Source organism: Cygnus atratus, chromosome 23 (genome assembly GCF_013377495.2).
Source record: "Cygnus atratus isolate AKBS03 ecotype Queensland, Australia chromosome 23, CAtr_DNAZoo_HiC_assembly, whole genome shotgun sequence".
NCBI classification, from domain to species: domain Eukaryota; kingdom Metazoa; phylum Chordata; class Aves; order Anseriformes; family Anatidae; genus Cygnus; species Cygnus atratus.
In genome coordinates this window covers 7,556,406-7,580,775 of record NC_066384.1, presented here as the reverse complement: position 1 = coordinate 7,580,775, position 24,370 = coordinate 7,556,406, and the positions used below count along the sequence as shown (strand labels likewise).

At 40.8% G+C, this 24,370-nt stretch overlaps 1 protein-coding gene across 1 annotated transcript; it reads left to right on the top strand.

Moving 5' to 3' along the window:
• The first annotated feature begins 371 nt into the window (after positions 1–371).
• On the top strand, positions 372–22,839 carry ZMPSTE24 (zinc metallopeptidase STE24). The gene is made up of 10 exons (XM_035565119.2): positions 372–558; positions 2,341–2,487; positions 6,388–6,474; positions 7,154–7,270; positions 11,246–11,398; positions 14,972–15,113; positions 17,174–17,334; positions 18,568–18,672; positions 21,569–21,712; positions 22,052–22,839. Exons 1-10 carry the CDS (start codon positions 442–444, stop codon positions 22,274–22,276), a joined length of 1,398 nt encoding a protein of 465 aa, XP_035421012.1. The 5' UTR covers positions 372–441; the 3' UTR covers positions 22,277–22,839.
• Positions 22,840–24,370: the final 1,531 nt, after the last annotated feature.

The following is a 24,370-nucleotide window of genomic DNA, read 5'->3' as shown; positions in this document are numbered from 1 at the left end:
CTTGTGTGCTGCCGCTGGCTCCCGATACCACCAGCAGTTCTTAAGAGCTTTTCTCTGCCCAGCTTTCTCAAAGCACCAAGAGCCGCGAAGCCCACCAGGCTGCCGCGGCGCCTCCTTGCCCAACCCCTCCTCTCGCGGCTCGGTCCCAAGAGCTGACGCGCCCTGTGGCGCGCTCCCAAGCGCGTTCTGGCCAAGCCAGGCACCGGCTGTACCGAGACGGGCCGGCTCCCCCCGCTGCAACCGCGGCTGCCCCTTAACGGCCCCCGTTGCCCTCTGAGGGGGCGATCCCGGCGCACACCGCGCGGCTCCTCCCGCCCTCCCCTCCACGTTGCTTCACGCCTTGGCCCGGCCCGGCCCGGCCGCAGCTCCGCCGGGCGCCAGGTGGCGCCGCAGCGCGGGCGGCGGCGGCGGAAGGAGGAAGCGTGAGGTCGGTGCGGAGCCATGGCGCTCCGCGGCGAGCTGTGGGCAGAGCTGCCCGCTGAGAAGCGCGTCTTCTGTTCCGTGCTGCTCTTCTCCTGGGCCGTCTACCTCTGGGAGACCTTCCTGGCGCACCGGCAGGTCGGCGGGGGCTCCGGCGGCGGCAGGCTTCGCCCGGGTACAGGCTCGGCCGCAGCCCAGCCCGGCTCGGCCTCAGCCGGGGGGGCAGCGGGCGGGAGGGCGAGCGGAGCAGCTCTGCCGGGGGCTGGAGCTGGCGCCCGCCTGGGGAGAGCTCGGCCCTGTCCTGGCCGAGGTAGCGGGGCAAGGGCGCGGCGCTGCTGTCCGCGGCCTGCCGGGCGGAGCTCGTTCCCCGCGTGCAGGCACCGGTGAGGGGCGGAAGGGGTTCGTCGTGTCCGTCGGTGCGGCCCCGCGTGCTGGGTTCCAGAGGCAGGCGGCAGCGTTAACGGCGCTGGACGGAGAGCGCGGTCCAGCCTCACACGCTGCCGCCGTCCGCTCGTTCTTGCCCCTGCCCTGGAGCCCGGCCGGTCCTCTGCAAATGAGCTGCGCTTGCTCGAATGATCGAAGGCACCGTGTCCCGCTCGTTCCAGAAGTGCGATGGGGATGCTCACTGTCACATCGCTGTGTTATGTGAATTCATAGAAAGACTTAACAAGTGCAGGTGCGTTGGAGTGGGGCTGGCCAGCAGCCAAACACCTGCTCAGCTGCTCATGCCTCCTCCCAGGACAGGGGCAAGAACATGAAAAGCAAAATTAGAAAACTGAGGTCAGAGTACAGACAGTTTAATAAATGAAGAAAATAAGCAAAAATAAAAAAAGCAACAAGTGCTACAAATGCCATTGCTTGCCACCTCCCACAGGTAGGCAGATGTTCAGCCAGTCTTCAGGCAACAGCTACCTTGCATTTCAGGCCCTCCCCATCTTCTTCTTTCTCTACATCAGTTTTTATTGCTGAGCAGGATGTTAAATGGTATGGAATATCCATTTGTTCCGTCTGAGTTCTCTTCCAGTTTCTTGCCCACCCCAGCATCCATGCTGTGGGGTGGTGGGTAGAGAGATAGTGATGCTGCGCAAGCACAGTTCAGAAACAACCAAAATACTGGTATGTTATCAATGCAAATACAAAGTACAGCACCATAAGAGTGTGTGTTTCTTCTGCTGTGGAGAAAGTTGACTCCATCTTGGCCAGACCCATCAGCCAGGGAGAATGTTGCTGGGAGGGCAGGAAGCAGTGCTGCCTACTCTTGTGAGCCATTAGATTCAGCTGAGCTGTCAGTGACACTGCAGTCCAATACTCTAGTCAAAGGAAAAGTGCATTTTGAAGTGACAGAGGGTAGGAGCTTTTCCTCTGAGAAGGAATAAAAATACTCAAACAAGGTAAGACAGTGAATAATGACTTTTAGACTTCTGAAATTTGCAAGTGGCTTTTTCTACCATAGCTCCTCATTTATGCAGCCAAATAGCTGCATAGAGCTCCTCAAATAGCTCCTCATTTATGCAGCCAAATTATAGGTGTGGTTTCTGGTTTCATGGAGGATCTGGTATTTAGTTTGAAACTCTGCTTAGTGATAATCACGGTACAGTAGGTCTTATCCTGTGGAAAAGCTACTTCGTATGATCTTTATATAGTAACTTTTTATGTTATAAATAAATTAGTAAGAAAGCAACTCAGCTTCTGATTATAAGAATTGTGCTTTTGTTTTGGATTTAGAACTTGTAGAAAATGAGAATTTAGGAATATTTGTTGTCTTTCGGGGGGGGGGGAGTTGATAGCATTTTGTTGTTGTTGTTGTGGTGTTTTTTTTCCCTGTCTGTGGTGGCTCATGGGTACTTGCTATGTGTAACTTTTGCTTCTCTCCTTTAAAAAAATGGATGTAGGTTTTAAGTTTCCTTTTCAATTTTTCAGAGACGGGTGTATAGAACAACAACACATGTACCACGGGAACTAGGACAGATCATGGATTCAGAAACATTTGAAAAATCTCGTCTGTATCAGCTGGACAAAAGTACTTTCAGCTTTTGGTCAGGCCTGTATTCAGAGGTTGAGGGCACTGTAAGTACCTGAGCTACTCTAGCACTCATATGATACTTTTCATGCAGTTAAACTGTGAAATACTTTGATTTCTAGTGATCCTTTGCAGCAGCACTGTTGGCACAGTGGCATCTCACGTTAAACTGAAATTTGGAAGACTTAAGATTCTGTGTTTCTTGTTTGTGGCTGTATTTGTTTTATAAAAAGAAGAAATTATTTAGACAGCACATAATTTCTCTATGCAGTGCTGAGTACTGCACAAATACAGCATACATTGTTATGTATTAGTGGCATGGCTGGCCTATTATGCTTTCCAAATAATTAAGGAATATTAGAATTATTTTCAGCTGTTACAAATACAGACCTTTTTCTGTGTTTGAAGGAAGGCAGCTACTTTCATTTTAAAATAAATTTTAAGTAGTTCATAGAAAAAAAGCTGTGAGAAGAGGAAGAGTACCAGTAGATTCTTACTGACTATACAGATGTTACACTTGGCAAGTAATGCTCAAAAATATGAAAAAATATTGCTGAGAGTTAAAACTAAGTGTTTATATATATGATATGCAAACAGTTGTAAAAGAAACTTTTTCTGACTTAACTACTGAAATGTATTGGTCATTAGTAGCATGACTGGGTCAGAAATGAACCTTGAATTTCCTGGCATTTGCAAGAATATAATTACTATGTGTTATCTACCACAGTGGTGAACTTAAGGACGAAAAGGTCCATTTATAAAAGATAATGAAAATAGCACTGTAAAACCATATAAATCATGTAACGAGTAAGAGGACTGGGAGCACTGGTGGACAGAATGAGACATGAGCCAGCAGTGCAGAAAGCCAATCAAATTCTGGGCTGCATCAAAAGAAGCATGGCCAGCAGGTTGAGGGCTTGTGTCCTATCACTTGTCACCTGAGAAAATAGACTGAGGCACACCTCACTGCAGCTTCCTTTCAGGTAGTTGTAGAGAGTGATGAGGTCTTCCCTGAGCCTCCTCTTCTCCAGACTAAACAACCACAGTTCCCTTAGCTGCTCCTTATATGTCTTGTTTTCAAGTCCCTTCACCAGCTTTGTTGCTCTTCTCTGCACACACTTGAGCAACTTAGTGTCTTTCATGTAGTGATGGGCCCAAAACTAAACACAATTCTCAAGGTGTGGCCTGAGTACAGGGGGACAGTCACTTCTGTAGTCCTGCTGGTCACACTACTTCTGATGCAGGCCAGGATGCCATTGGCCTTCTTGGCCACCTGGGCACACTGCTGGCTTGTGTTTAGCTGGCTGTTGATCAACAGCCCCAGGTCTTTTTCTGCTGGGCAACTTTCCAGCCATGTTTCCCCAAGCCTGTACTGCTGCATGGGGTTGTTATGATCCAAGTGCAGCACCTGACATTTAGCCTTCTTGAAGGCCATACAGTTGGACACAGCCCATCGGTCTAGCCTATCCAGATCCCTCTGCAGAGCCTTCCTACCCTTGAGCAGAACAACATTCCCACCCAGCTTGGTGTCATCTGCAAACTTACTTAGGGTGCACTTGATCCCCTCATTGAGGTTGTTTATAAAAAAAAAAAAAAAATGTTAAACAAAACTGGCACCAGTGTTGAGCCTTGTGGAACACCACTTGTGAGCAGCCGTCAAGCGGATTGAATACTGTTCACAGTGACCCTGTGGGCCAAGCCATTCAGCCATTTTCTTACCCAGCAAACAGTGTTTCTGTCTAAGCCATGAGCAGCCAGTTTCAACAGTATCAAAGGCTTTGCTAGTCCATCCACCTAAGCAACATCCACAGCCTTTCCTTCATCCACTAAGTGGGTCATCTCATCATAGAAGGAGATAAGGTTAGTCAAGCAGGACCTGCCTTTCTAAACTCATATGTTAGTATACAAACATGTTTGTTAGTGCAGCTTTTATATTCTCACTGGTCTTTATGCTGAGTAGAACTCAAAAGACAATTTTTGTGGGACTTTGAAAAGCTTCCATGTTTTTGACTGACTTTAGAGTCAGTATTTCATTTGAAAAACCAAGCTATCCTCTAGCAGTGAATCAGTGGACAGGGTGAGATGATACCACCAAGTGGGTGCAACATGTCAAAAGGTTCTGAAGCTTTATCTTGATTTTTAAGAGCTTTATCCAAGACAGCTTTACTCCTTGTTTTGAAGGAAAAAAATGATTGGAATGAACCTCTTTTGCCACTGAATTTAATGCTCTGGTGAACAAACATCTGTATCTGCAGTCTTTGCTTATCTTTGTGCAGGTCTACCCTTGTGTCTCTGTAGGGACCGTACGATCTTTGCTTTCTCCTGTGACCTTTTCTTTCTGTCTGTCTGTTACTGTAGGAAGAACTCTACAAAGTTTTTGGCAGCTAATGGGCTGTTAAAAAAAATACTGCATCCAGCTGTCTTCCAGAACATGCTGGTGCTTCCTAATCAACAGTCAAAACCAGTTGCTAAATCAAGCATCTTAGCTTATTTGCTGTTCCAGTATTTCAGCTGTGATGGTGATAAGCAGCTCGGAAGCAGTAGTGTCTCAGGCTACTGCTGTTTTTGTATCTATTGCAGTTCTCTGGTTTTTATGTTGCAGTAAGACCAATGAACAAAAGTCAAGGAACAAAAAACAGAAGATGGGAGGTAAAGCTCCCAGCTAATCAATTGAGCACTGTCCTGAATAAAGCAGGTCTCAGTAAGCTGAGATACAATCCCCATATTCTACTAGTATCTTCATTTTATTTCATCTTCTGAATAAGAAGTTAATGTTCCCGGTGGGGTTTGGTGGGCTGTGGTCTTGGGATTCTGAATCCCAGAGCTTCTTGAGTTTGGGATCAGAGTGAGCTGTCCCAGGAGGGTTGGTAATGGACCTGCACGCTATTTGCTGTCTTTATTCTGAATGCCTTTCTGTCAGTAGGTGTTTTAACCCTGGTAGGTAGCTAGGCACCACATAGGCTTGCTCACTCCTCACCCCCCTCCACCTCCAATCTGGCAGGGAGGAAGGAAATCAAAAGGACAAAGATTAGAAAATTCATGGATTGAGATAAGAACATTTTAATAAGAAAGAAAGAAACGAAGAAAAATCCACCACAGCCGAAGGAAAACAAAACAAAAAAAGGAATGCATAATGCAATTGCTCACTAACAGCCATCTAATGCCTTTCCAGTCCCCAAGTAATGTTAGCCCCCCCCAGCCAAATCCCCAATTTTATTGTTCAGCATGATGTCATATGGCACAGAACATCCCTGTGGCCAGTTTGGGTCAGCTGTCCTGGCTCTGTTGCTTCCCACTCCCCTGTCTACCTCCAGCCTCCTCACTGACAGAGCATCATGAGAAGCAGACAAATGCTTGGCTCTGTTTAAGCACAGCTCAGCAATAACTAAAACATCTGTGTTATGAACACTATTTTCACTACAAATCCAAAAACATAGCATCATATAAGCTACTATGACGAAAGTTAACTCTCTAACAGCCAAACCAGCACAGTAAGGAATTCATGCAAGGTTGTTCCAGAACAGTCAAGTTGCTGAATCTTGGCATGCCCTTCGTAAAGAGGGCATTTTTGTGTGTTATACAACTGTAAGGCAAGTGAATTTTAAGATCTTCTGAAAAATATATTTGGTCTGAGACAATATAGCAGCAAAATCTATAGTTAATAGGCTTGTATATATGTTAATATTTCCCAGGCAAAACAAAAAAACAACCGTGATCTCTACTTCTGTAGAGTAAAAATGAACCATTGCAATCTATTCCAGGCTTTGTTTATGCAGTGTTATGTGTGTGTGTATTTGGGGGGGGGGGGGGGGGCCGGTGTCAGAAGCCTAATCATAAAACAGTTATGATTCATCCTTAAAAGTTGCTTATCTTGCTGAAATTTTAGAAGGATGGGATGACATCCTGCTTCATATTGTCTCTGTGGTGTTTTTTTTTTTTTTCCCAAGATGATTCTGATCTGTGGTGGAATTCCTTTTCTCTGGGATCTCTCTGGTCAGATTTCTGGTCGTGCTGGGTTTGGACCAGAATATGAGGTAAGCAGTCTTTAAATGCTAGAGAAAATGTGTGGTCCCTAGAAGAAAGATTTCATTGTTTAGTCATTAGGGGTTCCTTTTTACTCTTCTCCAAAAATTCGGCAGAAGGTGCAATATATAGCTTGTTAGATTTAAAAGCTATTGCTTTTCAGACAGTCAGCCTCTGTTTTGTTCAAAAGTCAATGGTATATTGGAGGAGGACAAGGAGTTTCTATTCTAACCAGGCTTAATGAGTAGTTGTGACCTCTCTAATCTCCAGCTGCTTCGTAAGACATACAAGATGAGAGACTATTCTAGATGTGTCCTGAAGTCGAGAAATACTGAACAATACTTACCACGTTGTAGTGATAAAATGAACATAGGTGAACATACAGTCTCTATATGTACTATATGCTAAGGACAGAAAGAACTGTTTTTACAATTCAGCTTTATCTACTGCTTAATACGATTTCAAAGTTTTCAAGCATCAAACAAATCCTTTATGAAAATAGTGTGCTTTGGTTTAATGGAGGGTATTCCTATAATCAATAATCTGATAATTGCAAATGTTATTTCCGTGAATTTATCTAGCTTTAACTTCTAACCAGTTTCAGTTAAACCACTGGTGTAAAATCCATTCTGACAGCAAGAATGTTAGTGTCAGTACAGGTCGGTAAATATTAGGTCTCTTTGTTTTTAGATTATTCAGTCACTGGTATTCCTGCTGCTTGCAACGCTCTTCAGTGCATTGACCGGTCTCCCATGGAGTTTATATAACACATTTGTCATAGAAGAAAAACATGGCTTCAATCAACAGGTATTGTAGACGACGTGTATGCTGACCTAACGCCTTTGAGAGGTTTGGTAGGTTAGATGGATTGGCATGTCCACATCTGTGCCAAAGATTGTTATTTTTAGGAACATTTTTACATGCTCTACATAAAAATAAGAGCAATGACAGTTCATGACTCTTGCAGATGTCCTGTGCCACATCCATAATGTCTTTGAGTGAGGCCATGCCACTCAGCAGCTTTCTAGCAAAAAGAAGTGTCTGTTATAGCAGTGGAACTAAGAACGTTTCATACCTCAGCTGTTCATTCTTGGATGGATCGTTCTTTGCTCTTCATATGCTCTTCCTGAGAAGCCTGGGTTGCTGCTCAGTAGGGGTGCTTCTGACTCATGAACACTGAACAGATGAAATTATTTTCCTCTTCATTTCACTCATTGACTTCTTGATTTAGCCTTTATTAAATTAGAAAATTCAGCTCTTCGTTTGCACTTCTGTTAGTTACTCACTTTATCTCATAATTTCAGCACTGGCTTTCTTGACTTTCTCACCAACTTAGTTTAACCTTTTTCAGTATCAGTTTCCCATGGGAACAGCCTTTCTTATTGGGAGAGAAACCTCAGTCTGGATGCATAGTACTAGAGTACTGTGTTCAGCTCTGGGATCCCCAGCACAAGGACGTGGACCTATTAGAACCAGTCCAGAGGAGGGCCACGAAGGTGATCAAAGGGCTGGAGCACCATTACTGTGAAGACAGGCTGAGAGAGCTGGGGTTGTTCAGCCTGGAGAAGACTCTGGGGAGACCTTACAGCAGCCTTTCATTACATAATGGGGGCCTACAGGAAAGCTGGGGAGGGACTCTTTGTCAGGGAGTGTAGTGATAGGGCAAGGGGTAATGGTTTTAAACTAAAAAAGGGTAGATTTAGATTAGATATTCAGAAGAAATTCTTTAATCAGAGGGTGGTAAGGCACAGGAACAGGTTGCCCAGAGAGGTTGTGGCTGCCCCATCCCTGGACGTGTTCAAGGTCAGGTTAGATGAGGCCCTAGGCAACCTGATCTGGTGGGTGGCATCCCTGCCCGTGGCAGGGGGGTTGGAACTAGATGATCTTTGAGGTTCCTTCCAACCTAAGCCATTCCATGATTCTATTATAGACAAAAATGTTTCCCTTTCACCAGCCTTGATACATGTCAGGGCACCTCATGAGGCACACGGTGGACATACTGCTAGCTAGGGCTGCCTAGGGAAGTTTTTTACTTTCCTTGGTTGCCAGCAGGTCTTGCTACTTTTTATCTGGATTAGATGTATAGGTGGGGAAATTGTGGAAGAGGTGCATGCAGAGATGAGCATACTGGTAGGTTAACTTCCTGCTCCTATAAAGGGAGGGAGGAATGTGCCCATGTTTCCAGAACATGAGTCAATCATTCTTTTCTTCTGGCAAATACTTAACTGGAATATTTATTTAATACACTTTGTTTTCTCTCTGCCACTTCTGTTCTTTAATCCTTAGAAATTGTAAAGGCTAATTTTGGCAGTATGTTTGCATCCAGGTCTAGCCTTAGACATCTTTTTGACGTTCAAAATCCTTGCATCCAAAGACATCCAAAGACAATCCAAAGACATCTTTGATTGTCTCTCATGTCAGTCCTGTGTAGTTGCATCAGACCTACTCTTTGATTATTTCTCCTACTGTAGCGGGGAATAACTTCCATCTTGGTGGCAGAATTGGGAGTTCTTTGTGTCAAGGACATAAAAGTCCTAAGACTGTCAGTACTGGAACTTGTAAAGCACTAGAGTTAGAGCAACCTGACAACGCAGCTGATGAGTGGAGAGCTTGACTTGAATATCTATAAATCCTTTAAGATGCAGAGTGAGCTCAGAGCACTGATCAAGCCTTTCTTCTGTGCAGAAGCTGAGGGTCAAAAGCTAAACTTAGCAGCTCAGGTTTCTCCAAAACTGTCTTGAGACAGCTTGCAGAAGCCATGTAGTTTCTTTGTATGCTTTAATGAGAGTGAGAATGATTGAGCTGCCTGCCTAATGTCTTTGTTTCTCCATAATGGTCCTCAAGCCAAGAACCGAAGGCTGAGTCCAGCTCCAGTCCAATTTGAGACACCAATAATGTTAAATCTCTACATTTCATTTTAGACTAATGGGTTAGGCCCTTCCGTGAATGAGCCAAATTCACAGCTGATTCCTGGAATTTATTGAAATGATTTTCAAAGGATCTTCAGGCAGACTCTTTTTTCCATGGTAGTGACTTTCTGAAAATTACAATTTCTCTTGAGGTCACATCTGCCTTAGAAAGCTGAGAATTGGGGCAAAGACAGAAGACACCATGCAATTTTATAGCTCTGTTCCTCCTAGATCATGCTACTGGCATTAAAAAAGAATTAAAATGAAAACTTGAGCTTAATTGTATTTTTAGATGGTGGTCCTAATGTCTTCATCCAGTAATATCTGATGTTTCATAAAGTCCAGTGGAACCACTGCTAGCAGCACAATTCTGTTAAGAGTTCTTCCAGGTGACTGTTTAAGTGACTGTTTCTTCAGCCATTTACTAAGCTCAAAAAATGAAAAAGCTATACAACGGGCCTCTTTCCAGCTGAGCTGAGGAAAGAAATAAATGGGAATGCATGGATGTGTGTACATTGTTTTTTCTCTCTCCTGGCTTGTGCCAGTTCAAGAGTCTCAGTCAAACAGAAACAACTTTTGTTTTGTCCAGAACAAAGCTTCCACAGATCTTCTTTCATGCTTTTCCTTACAATTTTCCTGTGGTGCTTTTCAGGAGAGAAGCACTGCTTAGTGTGACCAAGGCACACTTGCTTTTCTAATTACAGAATGGTTTTTGCTGAACAGGTTCATGTATACAGTCAAAAAAGATTATTGTCTGGAATGCTCCATTTGTGTAGACACATTTCTATACAATTGTGTTATTGCTGATACTGATAATTGCTTAGCAAGAGTATATCATCAAAGGGCACACTGTGTGACCACAGTGAATATGTGTACATAAACCCACAAATTTATATTATTCTCTGTCTGATTTGTGTTTATTACAGTCACAGAAGTCAGAGGCATCTATATAAACTCTTTCCCCAGTCGTTATTTTTTATTTAAACCTGTTTCACCAGTATGTTTTTTTCTTTCCAGACAAGAGTTCCATATGTTTAACACAGTATGGGCTTTTTAACACAACCTTGTCAGAAAGGATCTTTACATAATAAACCCCTCACTTCTGTGCCTTGCAGATAGCTGTAAATACTGAAGTAACAATTCCTGAAAGAGGTAGTTGGGTGTCTAATCATGTTGCAAAATCACTAGATCAGTTTGATTCAAGTACGGGTCTTTGAAACATCCATTAAACATCCGTGAAACATCCATCCTAATAAAGTTATGCTAATTTTAGAAGCTGAGACAGCTACAAGAATAGTAACTACATACTAGTGGAAGCTGACTTGGAGTAAAATTACCAGTTTAAACCTAAAAGTCTTCAGTAGGACTTTTGTCCGCTTTTCAGTTAAGACAATCAGCTTGGTAGCTGCTGAAGGTTGAGATTAATTGAGGCAACTGTTCAAAGACAAAATATTTTACAATAGTTTTGTTTCTTTCAGTTTCCTACTTCTATAAAATCCCGTGACACCTGGAATATTTGTTGGTAAAGGAATTAAGGGACAGATAAGCTTACATTTTTCTTTCTTCCTTTAGTGAAGGATATACATGCAATAAAGTAAGGGTTTGGGTCAGATCTTACTAACGAAGCATGCATCCACATGGGCCTCAAGTCTGGGTGGATGTACAGACCCACAGCTGTAAGGAGTGGAGCTGAAAAGGTTCTTCAGCCTTTTCCTACTGACTCTACTTTCCTTAGCGTGCATTGTTATTGCTACTTCATTATTTTGTGATTTGTCTTATTTTGTTTGTGCTTCCAGTGAAGGAATCAGTTCATTAACTAATATCACCCATTAATATTTGCATTGTAAATATCACTGATATCCTTTCTTTACAGACACTGGGATTTTTTTTCAAGGATGCCATCAAGAAATTTATCGTGACTCAGTGTATTCTGTTGCCAGTGACATCCCTTCTGCTTTATATTATTAAAATAGGGGGTGACTACTTCTTCATCTATGCCTGGCTCTTCACATTAGTTGTTTCCTTGGTGAGTAGAAGAGTATGTGTGGGTTGCTTCCAAATGCTAGATACTTGCATGGCTCAGTATGCTGAGCTAAGTCTAGACACTCACAAGTCTAAACCTTGGGAGTTTTAGTGTTTGTAATGTTTAACACTTCGTGGTATTCTCAGTGCACCTGTTCAGAAATAATAACTCGTATTAACTAACCACATTAATTTGATATCTTATATTTTATCTATATCTATACTGGAGTGTTTTCATCAGTCGAAAAATAAACATTCAAAAAACTGTGGAATGCTGGAATTAAAATGCTGTATGGTGATAGATTTTCCTTTTTCTTAACTATAGAAAGGAAACCAAGACAACTAAAATTGGTTTGACAAGACTAGGCAAAAAATGTGCTTTGGTCACATTTGTAAAGTTTCATGTATTTCCATTGGTTGTCTCTTCTAGTTAACCAAACACCAATTCTCAGTTGCATTGCTTTGTATTGAGACAAGTATTGATTTTCCCTTTCTGGTTTAGCTCAGGTAGCTTATTTTATATACTGAATTGGTAACTGACATTTTTAGGTCTTGTATTAGAAGGATATTTTTGTATATGTCGTAAGGTTGTGATGTTTTTTATTCTTTATTTATTTTTTATTTTTTATATACTTAGTGCTCTACTGTCATTTTTGTCTCGATATACTACCCATTGCTCACCCAAGGAAGAAATTAGAGAACTACTGTTGTACATATCCATTTATCTTTAAATTAAAAGAACACCGTAACACCTTAAGAACTGTAAGAATTATTAGATTACATTCATGTAATAAAGTGTGTCACATTAGTCTAACAATAAAATTGTTTCAATCTCAGATTCTTGTATCAAGTTCAGAATTTCTGGTTTATCTGGGTTGTATCTTCAAGAAGTCTTTTAGGAAAACCTGGCTAGGAAATCATGATCGTTATTTTTCTTAAGCTTCTTTTTTGTGATTTATATTAGGCAATTATGTATTTTGTTTTGTTTTGTTTTTTCTTCTTCTCACCACTGCTTCTAGATACAGCTTCTATAGTTTTCTTGGACTTCTTTCAATTTGTCAGCTTCTGTTCTAAAGCACATGCGTTGACTGGCCACATTTGCACAAAAATGTGATTGTAATGCTACACAGGAGGTTATTGCAATTAATGCAGGAAAATGTGATTTCTCGCTTAACATATCTGATAGCTGTGTTGACTTTCTCAGACATGGCTACATGGAAGGAATCGTGACTCCATTAGTTTAAATCATAACCGCAACGTCTTCATAATCATATTTTCATGGGATACAGATATCTTTATCTGAATTTTATTTGTTGCTTGCTTTGATTTGTTGCTTCACTGATGCTTAACATGCAACTGAAGTAAAACCTGTGTGGGTGTGGATTAGTGGATTTCTGTATAGCCAGCAATTCCAGTGTAGTACGGTTAACAATGACGTGGGAGCAGGAGCCATTTTAGGCAATAGTGGAGCAGAGCTGCTTACAGTTAGCTATACTGTGTCTTGCTGTTTTGATGCACTGGCTCCTGCTTTGATGTACTACTTCTGCTCATGTCCTTCCGCTCGCATCTTTCCTTTTTTGGTCTCTGAATGCATTCTGAAAAATAATACTATTAGGTCTTACAAATGTCAGTTCACTTGTATTGAAATTACTTACAGAAAAAATTGTTTAGACTTTTATCAGTACTTCATAAAGAATTGTTGGTTTTATTTCTTGCAGGCTTTGATTAGCAGTATGCTCTTAAAACATAATCGGCATTTCAGCTACTGCTCTGTCAAAATGAGTGAAACAGTCTATACTTGCAGGTTATTCTAGTTTATTATTTGCAAACTTGGGGAAATGCTAGTTCCTTGTGTGATATCTAATGAATGCTTTAAGTCTTTAGGTTTAAAAGCATTAAAGACTTGCTTTTTCATAGATGGATTAAGCTGAAATTTTGAAAGAACTGGTAATTTCAGGACTGGAAGAAGGTAATCGCTGGGAATTGTATAGATACTTTAGAAACTGTGAAAACAGAGGCGCCCTATCTTTTACACAGCAAAAGCTAGAAAATAAAATGTGTTTTGTCAGAGAACTACAGATATCTGTACTGAAAAAGAATGTAGCAAGAGGGAATGGCTCACTCCTTTCTTTTTTTTTTCTTTCTGGGACTAAGTGCGTGCCAAGGCAATTGGTGCTTTTCAGGTGTCTTGCAGTGTCACTGTAGCTTTACAGAGTGTTGATCATGGTTTGACACCTTAGTGGGATTTTGAACAGTCTTTGACATACAAAATAAGCTTAGCAGCTGTTAAGAGTTACTCTTTAGAGTTCACTTTAGGGAGAAAAATTCCAGTTGTAATCACGTTCCATAACATTGTAATTATGGTCAGAGTTGCATCCTTCTTCCAGAGTATAATCCCTGCTGATACCAAGGGATTACACAAAGATCAGAGATGAAAATTTATGATTAGTACACACACATTTTAAATGGCCTGAGACACTTGTCTGGACAGAAATAGTTGATTTCTGCTCTATGAAATACCTTCCAACAATCGCTGCAAAATATCTGCAGAGTTTAACACTTATTTTAACGGCTACAGTAACAAAAATAGCTTTTGTTTTTTAAGTGTTGTCTTATATGGACACCCTTATTTGCTTGAATAAGTCAGTTTCCTTAATTTCAGATATTTTTACTTTTCAATAGTGTGGATTCTTTTCAAAAGTCAACATACGTGTTTTCAGCGTGAAGAAAAAAACTGTCGATTTCTGTTTGCTTTTCATGCCTTGTTCCTTTTTACTGACCAAAATTAAAACTTATTCCCAGTTCAGTCCTTTTCTTCTAAATAAATAAATAAATAGCTTTGTGTAGGTCCGGAGTGTGAAGGAAGGAAGTTCGGCTTTCTTTTCAGAGTGTTATTCCACTCCTGGCTTTCTCCTTTGGGCTGCTTCCGGTGCAATTTTGAAGAGATGCAAGTGCATCGTAGTGAGGTTTGGGGATATAGCTGTTAATCACTGTGGAACACAGGCATCAGTCTGTTCCTTAGCCCTGTGCACAACTGGAAGAAGGGGAAGAAAACATGACAAGAAATCTCTCGCCTGTTTTAGACCATGGCTTTGCAAGTTAACAGGAATTTGAAGAAGCAGGACTACCTCTTGGGTTGGTGGGCTCAGCTGCTCATTAGGAAACACTTCAGAGCTTTCCAGTGTTGGTGAAGCAGGTGAAAGTGACAGCCTGTCATTGATAAGATCACTGCTGCCAGCTGTCGTAGTGGCTTTTTCTTCTGTGGTTTGAGGAACTGTCAGAGCAAAAGCACTGTTCTTAGTAATTTTGCTGAGGACTGTTTGGAGACTAACCTGCCCCCACCTCCATCTTGCTGTTGAATTGCTGATTGTCAACAGTCTAAGTAATTTTCTTTATAGATGGGATGACCCATGGAAAGCCTTGCTTTCCTATAGATCACAGTTCATACAGCATTCAGTTTATGAAGGTGTTTTTTTCTGAACTGTGCTCTCCCTGTCCCCTTTTACCTATGCCCCATAGTTAGTACTAAACACATTTGTATGTTCTTTTTTTTTTTAATATCCATATGTGTTTGCAGGTGCTTGTTACAATCTATGCAGACTACATTGCACCTTTATTTGATAAATTCATTCCACTTCCTGAGGGAGAGCTCAAGCAACAAATTGAAACAATGGCAAAGAGCATTGACTTCCCATTGACTAAGGTGTATGTTGTTGAAGGTGAGATTTTTGAATAAAGAGACTTTGTAACTTTAAATTTGTGGATTTTTAGCTCTGATTGTGGATGTTGTAGCAGGGGAGTTGTTTATGTTCCCCAGCTATTGTGTTACTTGCCAAAGTCTGTGCTCTATTCCTTTTTTCTTTTTTTTTTTTTGACTTTGGGTGAGAAAAATGAAGCTTGAATATACAGCCTTAACTGAGGATGTCCTTAACAGCCATTGCCATTACATGTGCTGTGACATAGCACAGTCAGAAATGGAAGCAGCTATCAAGTTTCCAATTCTAAACTTAAGCCAGAAGGATTTTTTTTTTAACTTTTCTAGTCTTTGTTCAGCATTAATTGCCTTATAATATCCTTAGTGAAGTACTTGAAAAAGCTATGAATGTTAAAAACACCTATTTCTTTTTAGAGTGTTCACATGGACAGCTGATTATGGTGTGACTGAATGAACCCAGCCCTTCTACTTGAGATTGTCACTTTTTCACTTTGGAGTAGTAAATTATGCGTCCTCTTTTCTTAGCTTGTGGAATATAACATGGAGCATGCCAGCTACCATGTCATTTCTTCTCCAATTCTATCTTCATGGAGAATTTTACTGTTTAATGTTTCCACTGCTACTCATTTTGCTCCCTTTTGTATGTGATTTCAGGGACTTTCCCAAATTTAGTTTCTGTTTTGTGTCACCTGTGAGGATAGGACATGTTTCTAATGCCTTGGTGAAAGCAACATGAGATGGAATAAAGAGCTGAAATGGTAGAATTTTACTGCAGTAGTAGAATTTTGCTTTAAGAGAGAGAAGGTAATGAAGTTTTTTTCTAGCCTGGAGGTTGTGGCTTTTAAAACTTTGGGATGGCTAAATACAGCCACTACTCTACTTTGGTGCAGCCAGAAAAATCTACTATTGATATACTTGGGTCCCAAGAAATTCCTGTCTTTCCTAGCAAATTTAAAGCTTTTCAGACTCGAGATTCAGTATAGTGACTTGCATTAAGCTTGAGATTCAGTACAGTGGCTTGCAAATGGATACATTTCTCCCATAAGCACTGCTGGCTGTGTCCTAGCTTTTAAACTTTATGGTGAAAGCCCTGTGAGTTAATTCTTAGTACTCTGGCACCTGTGTGGTATATCACTACATTAGCTTCTTCAGCATGCCTGCATTTAGTGGCAATGATTTGCAGTGGAGAGAAGCTGCTAAACCCATATTTTCTTTTCCTGGCATCCTTCAGGCTGTTGAGCCAACAACCCTGCTGACATGGGGGACTGATGTGTGAACGTCTTTTTGCCAGTGTTCTGCTGCACTCTGCCTTGGCTCTTCCCACTCCAGAACTAACTTCTTAGTAACATGCAGCAAAACCCTTAAATTTCACGGTTTGTTCCGTAACAGGCAGATGACAAGGTTCATTCCCTACAAATGCTTTGGTAGAGGTTGAAGCTTCTTACAATAGACAAGAGGGGACAACACTACCCGGTGGCTGGTCATCAGATTTTCTTGCTGAGAAGGGACCGGATGCTGAGGCTTCATACTCTGACCAGCCTCTTCCTCTGTTGGTCTGTCTTGGTTTGGTACTGAAATTACTATCACCACAACATGAGTTGGCTTGCAATGGAACAATGGATATTTTGTGCCCTGAGGAGTTGGTGTGGCTTGTGCATGTACAGTGAGGGTCCGCCTTCAACTTGAAGTGCCTTATCTTTTGTTGGAAAAAACAGAGCCAGATTTCACCTGTTCTCTCACAGAGACCTCGTTCAGTCCTTGTGTTGCAACAGCTCCTGTCTATAGGCAAAATTAGGTAAATCTAACAGTTTGGTCTGGACAGTTTTGTTTTTTTTTTTTAATCAAATGAAACAGTTTGTTCTGTGGAAAGAGATCAATTTCTTGGGCTAAAGTATATCAATAGTAGAAAGAGTCCATGAGTCCACCATTCAGGTGACCTAGATGAAAGTAACTGCAAAAATTTACCTATTTCAAATATAATAATTTTAAGGGCCTTGCATAGTTAAGCTTCAGTGCACAGAATTATTCAGATCAAGGTCTCTAATGTAAATTTTTACTTATCAGGTTCTAAGCGTTCTTCTCATAGCAATGCTTACTTCTATGGATTCTTCAAGAATAAGCGGATAGTGCTATTTGACACTCTCCTAGAAGATTATTCTGCACTGAACAAAGAGCCAGCAGAAGGAGAAGAGGGTGAGAATGAAGAGACAAAGTCTAAAACAAAAGTGAGTTTGTCTGTTCTATTCTATTCTGGCTTTATTGTTCACTGTTATTTACATTAACTTCTTGGTGGGATTATCCTGTGTGTTTTCTGAGTGTATTTTAAAGGTCCTAAATGAAATGCTAAAAGCCAAGCCAAATGATTCCATCACCAAAGCTCAAGGATATTGAGCTGCTGTTAAATGGAATTTCTGGGGTTGTTAGTGAGTGGGTGCAGAAAACATCAAAGAAACCTCAGAAGTCCACGGGAGCTTTAGCTTTTTGTTTTCCTGCACGTAACAAATATGTCTTCCCTGTGATTGATCAAATGAGGAACCTGTTCAGGTTTTTAGATTATGTTCCTTCTCTTGGGTCTGCCACACCTAAGCTTCCCTTTGAATGAAATGCTTTTGACTATCAGTACATCATTTATATGCCTTTTATTGCAGGCAAGAATTTTGGTGCAAGGTGCGCACGCATGTACATATACAGATTACACGTGCACCCTTCCCCACCCTGGTCAAGAACAGGATGAAAGCCTTTCATTGTCCTTTGCATTGATGTGCAGCTGCACATCTTTTGTACAGCTTTTGTGGTTTCAGGAGAGTTATGGGGATGGATAGAATTGGCAGGATATTTCCAAAGAACCTGAAGGAGTAATTCTGAGCAGAATGAATTGCCTTATTCAGCCTAGGTGTAGGTCTATGTATGGATTTTTGAGAGGAGGTGATTCTGAGCTCACCTGCCCATCTTTCCTGATGATATTTTTAAAGCATATCATAGCATTTGTTGCAGATGATGGGAGCGTTGCCATTCAGTAATACCTTGGGAGGAAGGTTACATTCTGAGTATTGAAGGAAGTAGAGCGCGGACTTCGCTCTGCTTTTGATTCTACTTTAAGAGTTTGTGGCTCTGAATGTCAGCTTTCATTGTAATGCCTTTTCCTGAGTAAATAAACAATGAGATCAAGGGATGGCACAGGAGAGTTTGGAGGCAAATTTTCTAGTATTGTTCAGGTCTGTGTGGGAATGTCTGTATGCATAGAAATAAGAGATCACCATCTCTTGGTAGAAGATTGTTGAACCTGCAAGTTTATTTTTTGTAAATATCTTATTGAAGAAGTCTCAATAAGAAATTGGATGTGTGTATCTGCTGGTAGAAGGGACGAGCCTGCCCTTGGGAAACTTTTCCTGACTTAGGAAGACAATAAGGAAGAAATGGATTCAGTTGTGTTCAGTTCAATTTCCTTATTCCCTCAGAATAAGAAGCAGGGATGTAAAAATGAAGAAGTTCTGGCTGTCCTTGGTCATGAATTGGGTCACTGGAAACTAGGGCACACTGTCAAAAACATTATCATCAGTCAGGTAAGTTACGATACTGTTGGTTTTCATAGAGCATTCTGTAATTATTGTTTCCAGATGCTTGCTTCCAGATTTGTAAGTGTACAGTGAGCATGCAGTAGCCCTTCTGTCCCCAGCTTGCCCCATCTGGCTGGTAGGAGCATGAGCCGTGAGTCTGAGGGTAGGTATTTGCCTCCCTTCTTGGAGTGGTACGAAGGAATGTGATTGTGGATTATGAAATCTGACCCAGAGAGTATTTCTTATTGTTTTCTCCTACCTTTTGCATTGGTTATTGGTAAATATGTTATTGTGCAATTCTGTGTGTAACCCCATTTACAAGCATCCTTTGGGCCCGACGCATCAGCCAATTGTTCACCCATCTTATTGTGCTTTTATCTAACTGTATTCTGGTCATTTTGTCCAGGAGGATACTGTGAGAGACAGTAGCAAAAGCTTTACTGAAATGCAGACAGATTCTATCAGCTGGCTTCCTTTGGTCATCTAAATGGGTGATCTTGTTCTAGAAGAAAATTATGTTTGTTAAATATGACCTTTCCCTTCTGAACCCACGTTCGCTCTGACCAATGACTGCGTTGTCCTTTAGGTGTTTTTCAATAACTTCCAGAATAATCTCCATAATTTTACCAGGCACTAAAGTGAGACTGACAGGCCTGTAATTGCCAGGTTCTTCTTTCTTGCCCTTCTTGAAAATTGGGATCACAGTTGCCAGCCTCCAGTTAACAGGGACCTCTCCAGATTCCCAAGATCGTTGAAAAATAATAGAGATCCCACAATAACATCAACCAGCTCTCTGGCTACTCTGGGATGAATCCCATCAGTCCCCATGATCTATATGCATCCAGGTGGAGCAGCAAATCCCACACAAGTTTGGGGTTGACTGGGAGTTTATCGTTCCAGTGGTCACAGTCCTCCAACTTGGGGTCCCAGAGCCCATCACTGATGTTGAAAACAGAGGCAAAAATGCATTAAACATCTCTGCTTTATCTACGTGTCCTTGTTTGTTAGGTGACTGTCCTCATCAAGGACATGTTTGCTCTGGTCCTCCTTTTCCTGTTAACATACTCTAAAAAACCTTTTTTATTGTCCCCCGCACTGCTGGCCAGCTGCGACTCTAATTGAGCCTTGGCTGCATGAGTTCTCTCCCTGCAAATGTGAGCAGCATCCCTTTAGTCCTCGCATGTCACCCGACCTTACTTCCAGCAACCATACAATTTCTTTTTCCACCTAAGCTCTTGAAGAAAATCACTGCTCAGCCAGTCTGTCCTTCTGCCCCTCCTTGCTTGCCCCTCTCCAGCATTTTGTATTTGCCTGTTCTGCGCTCTTAGGAGGTGGTACTTAAAAAAAAAAAAAAAAAAAAAAAAAAAAAAACAGCACTGTTGTACCCCAATGTCTTTAAAAGCAGTTTCCCAGGGGACTTCACTAACTAGTTTCCTGAGCAGTCTGAAGCCTGCTCTCCCCAAGTCCAGTGTTGAAGTTTTGGTGGTAGTTTTTCTCCTATCACCAAAAATTTTAAACTCGACTACTTCTTGGTCATTATGGCCAAGGCGACCACCTATCGCCATTTTACCCATCAGACCCTCCCTGTTTACAAGCAACAGGTCTAGAAGGGCCCCTTTCCTAGTTGGCTTTCTTAGTACCTGTACCAAGAAGTTAGTGTAAAGTCTGCCATATACTATGTAGATTTGTCTTGTTCTAGTTATCATGCATGCTTTTTTTCCCTCAAATTCCCAACTTTTTTTTTCTCTTAGCTTATGATGGTGTGTGCAGAAATGCTATTCTGTTTGGTTTTTTTTGCTAAGGCTATTCACATTTTTTTTTTCATTCTGGAACATCACAAGCTTCTAACTTAAGAAAACTCTTTCTGATTCCGTAGTACTTTTTCTTACCCGTGCCACTGAACACTTCAGTAATGTTCTTTCTGCTTTGATTAACGCAATTATATTCCAACTTCTGATGCTGATATTGATCCCTACTAATTAAAAAGCAACTGATGTTTTTGCCATTCTGCTAACTCATGTAACTTTTGTCTTTGGATCCACTTTTTAGATACTATTATTTCACTGTAATAGGTAAACTTTATCTTCATTTCCAGAAATTTTCACAAATTCTTCTTCAATGTTTTGTACTTTTTGTGTTGACTGTTTTCTGTCACAACCATCCCTCTTCTTTCTGTTCTGTCTGTTGAAAAACAAGCGTTATTCTGCCACATTGCACATTACTCTAAAAAGATTAAACAGCCCCTTGAATGGATTGAAAAGGTACTAATAAAATTCTCTAGAAAACATAATAAGGCATGGTAGTGCCCCTTGCCTCTGAAAAGCCAGCCAAGCAACGTGCAGGTATGGTTAGACAGAAGCATGGGTTGTTTCCAGGAACAGAAATATGACACAGCAAATGGTAAGTAATGCTTTGAAGAAGGGTTTTGGACACACATGGTTTGTTTTTAAGTGTTTTAGAACCTATGCTTAATTCCAAGGAAATGGATTGTCTCTTGTACTCCCCCCTTCCATATCTTGTCTTGCCTTTTCATTTCCCTTTGCTACTTAAAACTTATTTTTAGCACACTGACAGAAAATAAGTACAAAATCAGAGAATGTTTTAGGTTGGAAGGAACCTCTGGAGGCCATTTGGACCAACCACCTTGAGCAGGTTGTCCAGGACCAGGAGAAATAATGGTTTCTTTATTGCATGCACATACTGAAAACTGGTAAAGGTTAGATGTTTGTTGTTCTTCATGTATGAGTTCTAAAGTAATCTCTTTGGATTTTTTGTTTATTCTTTTTTTTTCTTTTTTTGTTTCCCCTGGGGAGTTTCTATGCAAATCTGTGATATTTTAGGCCATATGTTTGACTCAGATGAAAAACCCGTCTTAATCAAGAGTGTTGTTTCCTTTTTCTAGATGAATTCCTTCCTGTGCTTCTTCTTGTTTGCTGTGTTAATTGGTCGAAAAGAGCTCTTTGCTGCATTTGGTTTCTATGAGACTCAGCCTACCCTGATAGGCTTGATGATTATTTTCCAGTTCATTTTTTCACCTTACAATGAGGTAAATTTTTCAATTTGTCTTTGAGACATGGGTGCTGAAGTATCATTCTATTTAAACTACGATTTTATTTTGACTTTATTATTATTTTGGAGAAGATATTGAAGTTTCTAGGGGCTCTATCTGGTATCTCCGTTTAATAAGTAGAATTAGTGTTCCATGTCAGAAGACTCCCAGTTTCAGATGTGGCCTGTATAAATCTTGATGAGATCATTCCTCAGCCACAGTAATGTGTATGGGATGAGGAAAGGAAGATACTATAGTGGACATTTACTGATATTGTAGAGAAAATGTGGATGGCTGAATTTTTAGATAATTATTAATATACTTCTCTCTTCACAGATTCTCTCTTTCTGCTTGACTGTATTAAGCCGACGATTTGAGTTTCAAGCAGATGCATTTGCCAAGGAACTTGGGAAGGCTAAAGACCTATATTCTGCTTTGATCAAATTAAACAAAGATAATTTAGGATTCCCTGTTTCTGACTGGATCTTCTCAATGTGGCATTATTCCCATCCACCCCTTTTAGAAAGACTTCAGGCCTTGAAAGATACAAAGCAAGAGTGACAGGAATCGCTGTTGGTTCAAAGACAGTGCTTCCATCTCAGAGGCAAAGTTCAGAGCTGCTTTTTAAATTCTTTTTTAAAATGGATAACTCCATCTGAGTGTGATATTAACAGCGCAACAAATCTGAGAATCCTGAAACAGGTATTAAATTATAAATTACTTTTTTAAACAAAAAAACTGTGGTACTTAATTTAGAAAAACATACTGGGTGAAGACCAAAACACCTTTCCCTCCACACGCTGGCTTTTTTTATCTCCATATCATAGTACAGACTTGTAAGAGAAGAAAAAATAATACTTCAAAGCACCTATTTCTTCAGTTGAACATCGGTTTTGATCCTTTTCTCATTCTCAGTGTTCTGTAAACCTTCCCTTCCCATCCTCAGCCTTTATTCACAATGAAGAGATACTGAGTGACTTGGTTTCTTACATCATAACTGTATTAGCCCATCACTGTTGGTGTTTAAAAAAAAGTTTAATGCAAGTACAGGCCTTTCCGCTGGATTCCAGTTCATGTCTGTTGTAATTGAAAATGCTACTTAATAAAGCCTCCTTTTTCAGAAATGTGGGAATAAGGAAATGTACCATGGCCTCCTTGAAAATGACGATTAGTCTGTATTCAGTAGCATTATAGTGATATTCTTCTCTTCTTCTCCACTGTGCTTCTGGGGGTGTGGAAAAATGTTATGGAGAATCCAGACAGGGCCCATGGAAGGACTCAGGAAGAAAGCTGCTGATTTATAGAATCATAGAATGACTTGGGTTGGAAGGGACCTTAAAGATCATCTAGTTCCAACACCCCCCCCCCCCCCCCCAACCATGGGCATAATTCTTTGTTCTCCCTTTTGCTTGTGAGCATAATAGTTAACAGCTTTTCCATACCTCAGTTCCTCCATTTCTGTCAACCTTGGCCTCATTTTATTGTGTGGTCAGATGGAAGTGGTCAGATGCTTGAACAGTGTGTCAGAATTTAACTTCCATTCTGAGGGCAGAGAGAGGTCTGGAGGCTTTGTCCCCCACTCTGGGGAGGGTTTTTCCATTAATGTGGATCCAACTGAAATAGTGTTGGAATACTTAGAAAATTTTCGTCCCCATTTTGATACAAATAATACAAGATTTAGTTTATTCATGTAGGTTAGGGAAAGGCAAATGGTAACTGGGGAAATCGCTTCTGCATCTGTTATCTCAGATGAGAGGTGCAATTAAATTTACTTTTGTTGAATAAAGATAGCAGTTAAATGTAGGATTGTATGTGTCATACAAATGTTTTGGACCAGACTGAATGCAAATACTTCATATAAAAATCAGATTTTATATCTGTGGTAAATTAAAAAGTTCTCTTTGAACAGAGATGAGCAGAACAAGTCAAAGCAAATTTGATCCTTTCAGGTGTCTGAGTATTCTCAGAGACTACCATTAATTAAATTCGTTTTTGTGATCATAGTGAAAAATGCCTTACAAGATGGGCATGATGATGTCTCAGGTGCAGCAAGATACAAGACGTTGCTGGAAACCATATGTATGCCTTATTCTATTTGTTTATACCCTAAAGCATGAGCATGTGAAGTTAAACTATGGATATGGACTTAGGAGACAGTTTTTAATGATATGGGGAGCCTATAATTTGTCATGTTAATTGCATTGAATAAATGGCCTTGAAAATAAAAGAGCTAACTTGAATTTGTCAGTTCAGAAGAGTAAATAAACATGTTTTGTGTTGCAGAGATGTTCGTTGGTGTAAGCCTATGGAAAATAGGTTAAATGTGCTCTGAGAAAAGCATTCATGTCACCCCCTAGATAAAGCATACTCAAAACAGAATTTTGTGGTTATTTCAAAAATTGGCAAAACACAAACCAAAATGGGACAATGAAGAAAATGCCAGTTACTGTGGAAGCATCTCAGACTTGAAATATTTAGGCTATTAGGTGAAGATAGTATTGTTACAGAAATTGCCTGTTGCTTCTCAGCACTGGCATCTTGTTTGTCAGTGTGTCCTGTAACCTTCTGTCTGTCCATGTACAGGCAGAATGGCGGATAACTGGAATGCATTACCTGCATGTTGCTGACCTGCAGCCTCTAGTTGTTTATCACGTT

Bases quoted from the DNA above. Each gene is read 5' to 3' on its own strand.
- ZMPSTE24 (XM_035565119.2), top strand. From the start codon at position 442: ATGGCGCTCCGCGGCGAGCTGTGGGCAGAGCTGCCCGCTGAGAAGCGC. The intron at 559-2,340 runs GTCGGCGGGGGC...TCAATTTTTCAG, and splicing joins CCTTCCTGGCGCACCGGCAG to AGACGGGTGTATAGAACAAC. The intron at 2,488-6,387 runs GTAAGTACCTGA...TTTTTTCCCAAG, and splicing joins ATTCAGAGGTTGAGGGCACT to ATGATTCTGATCTGTGGTGG.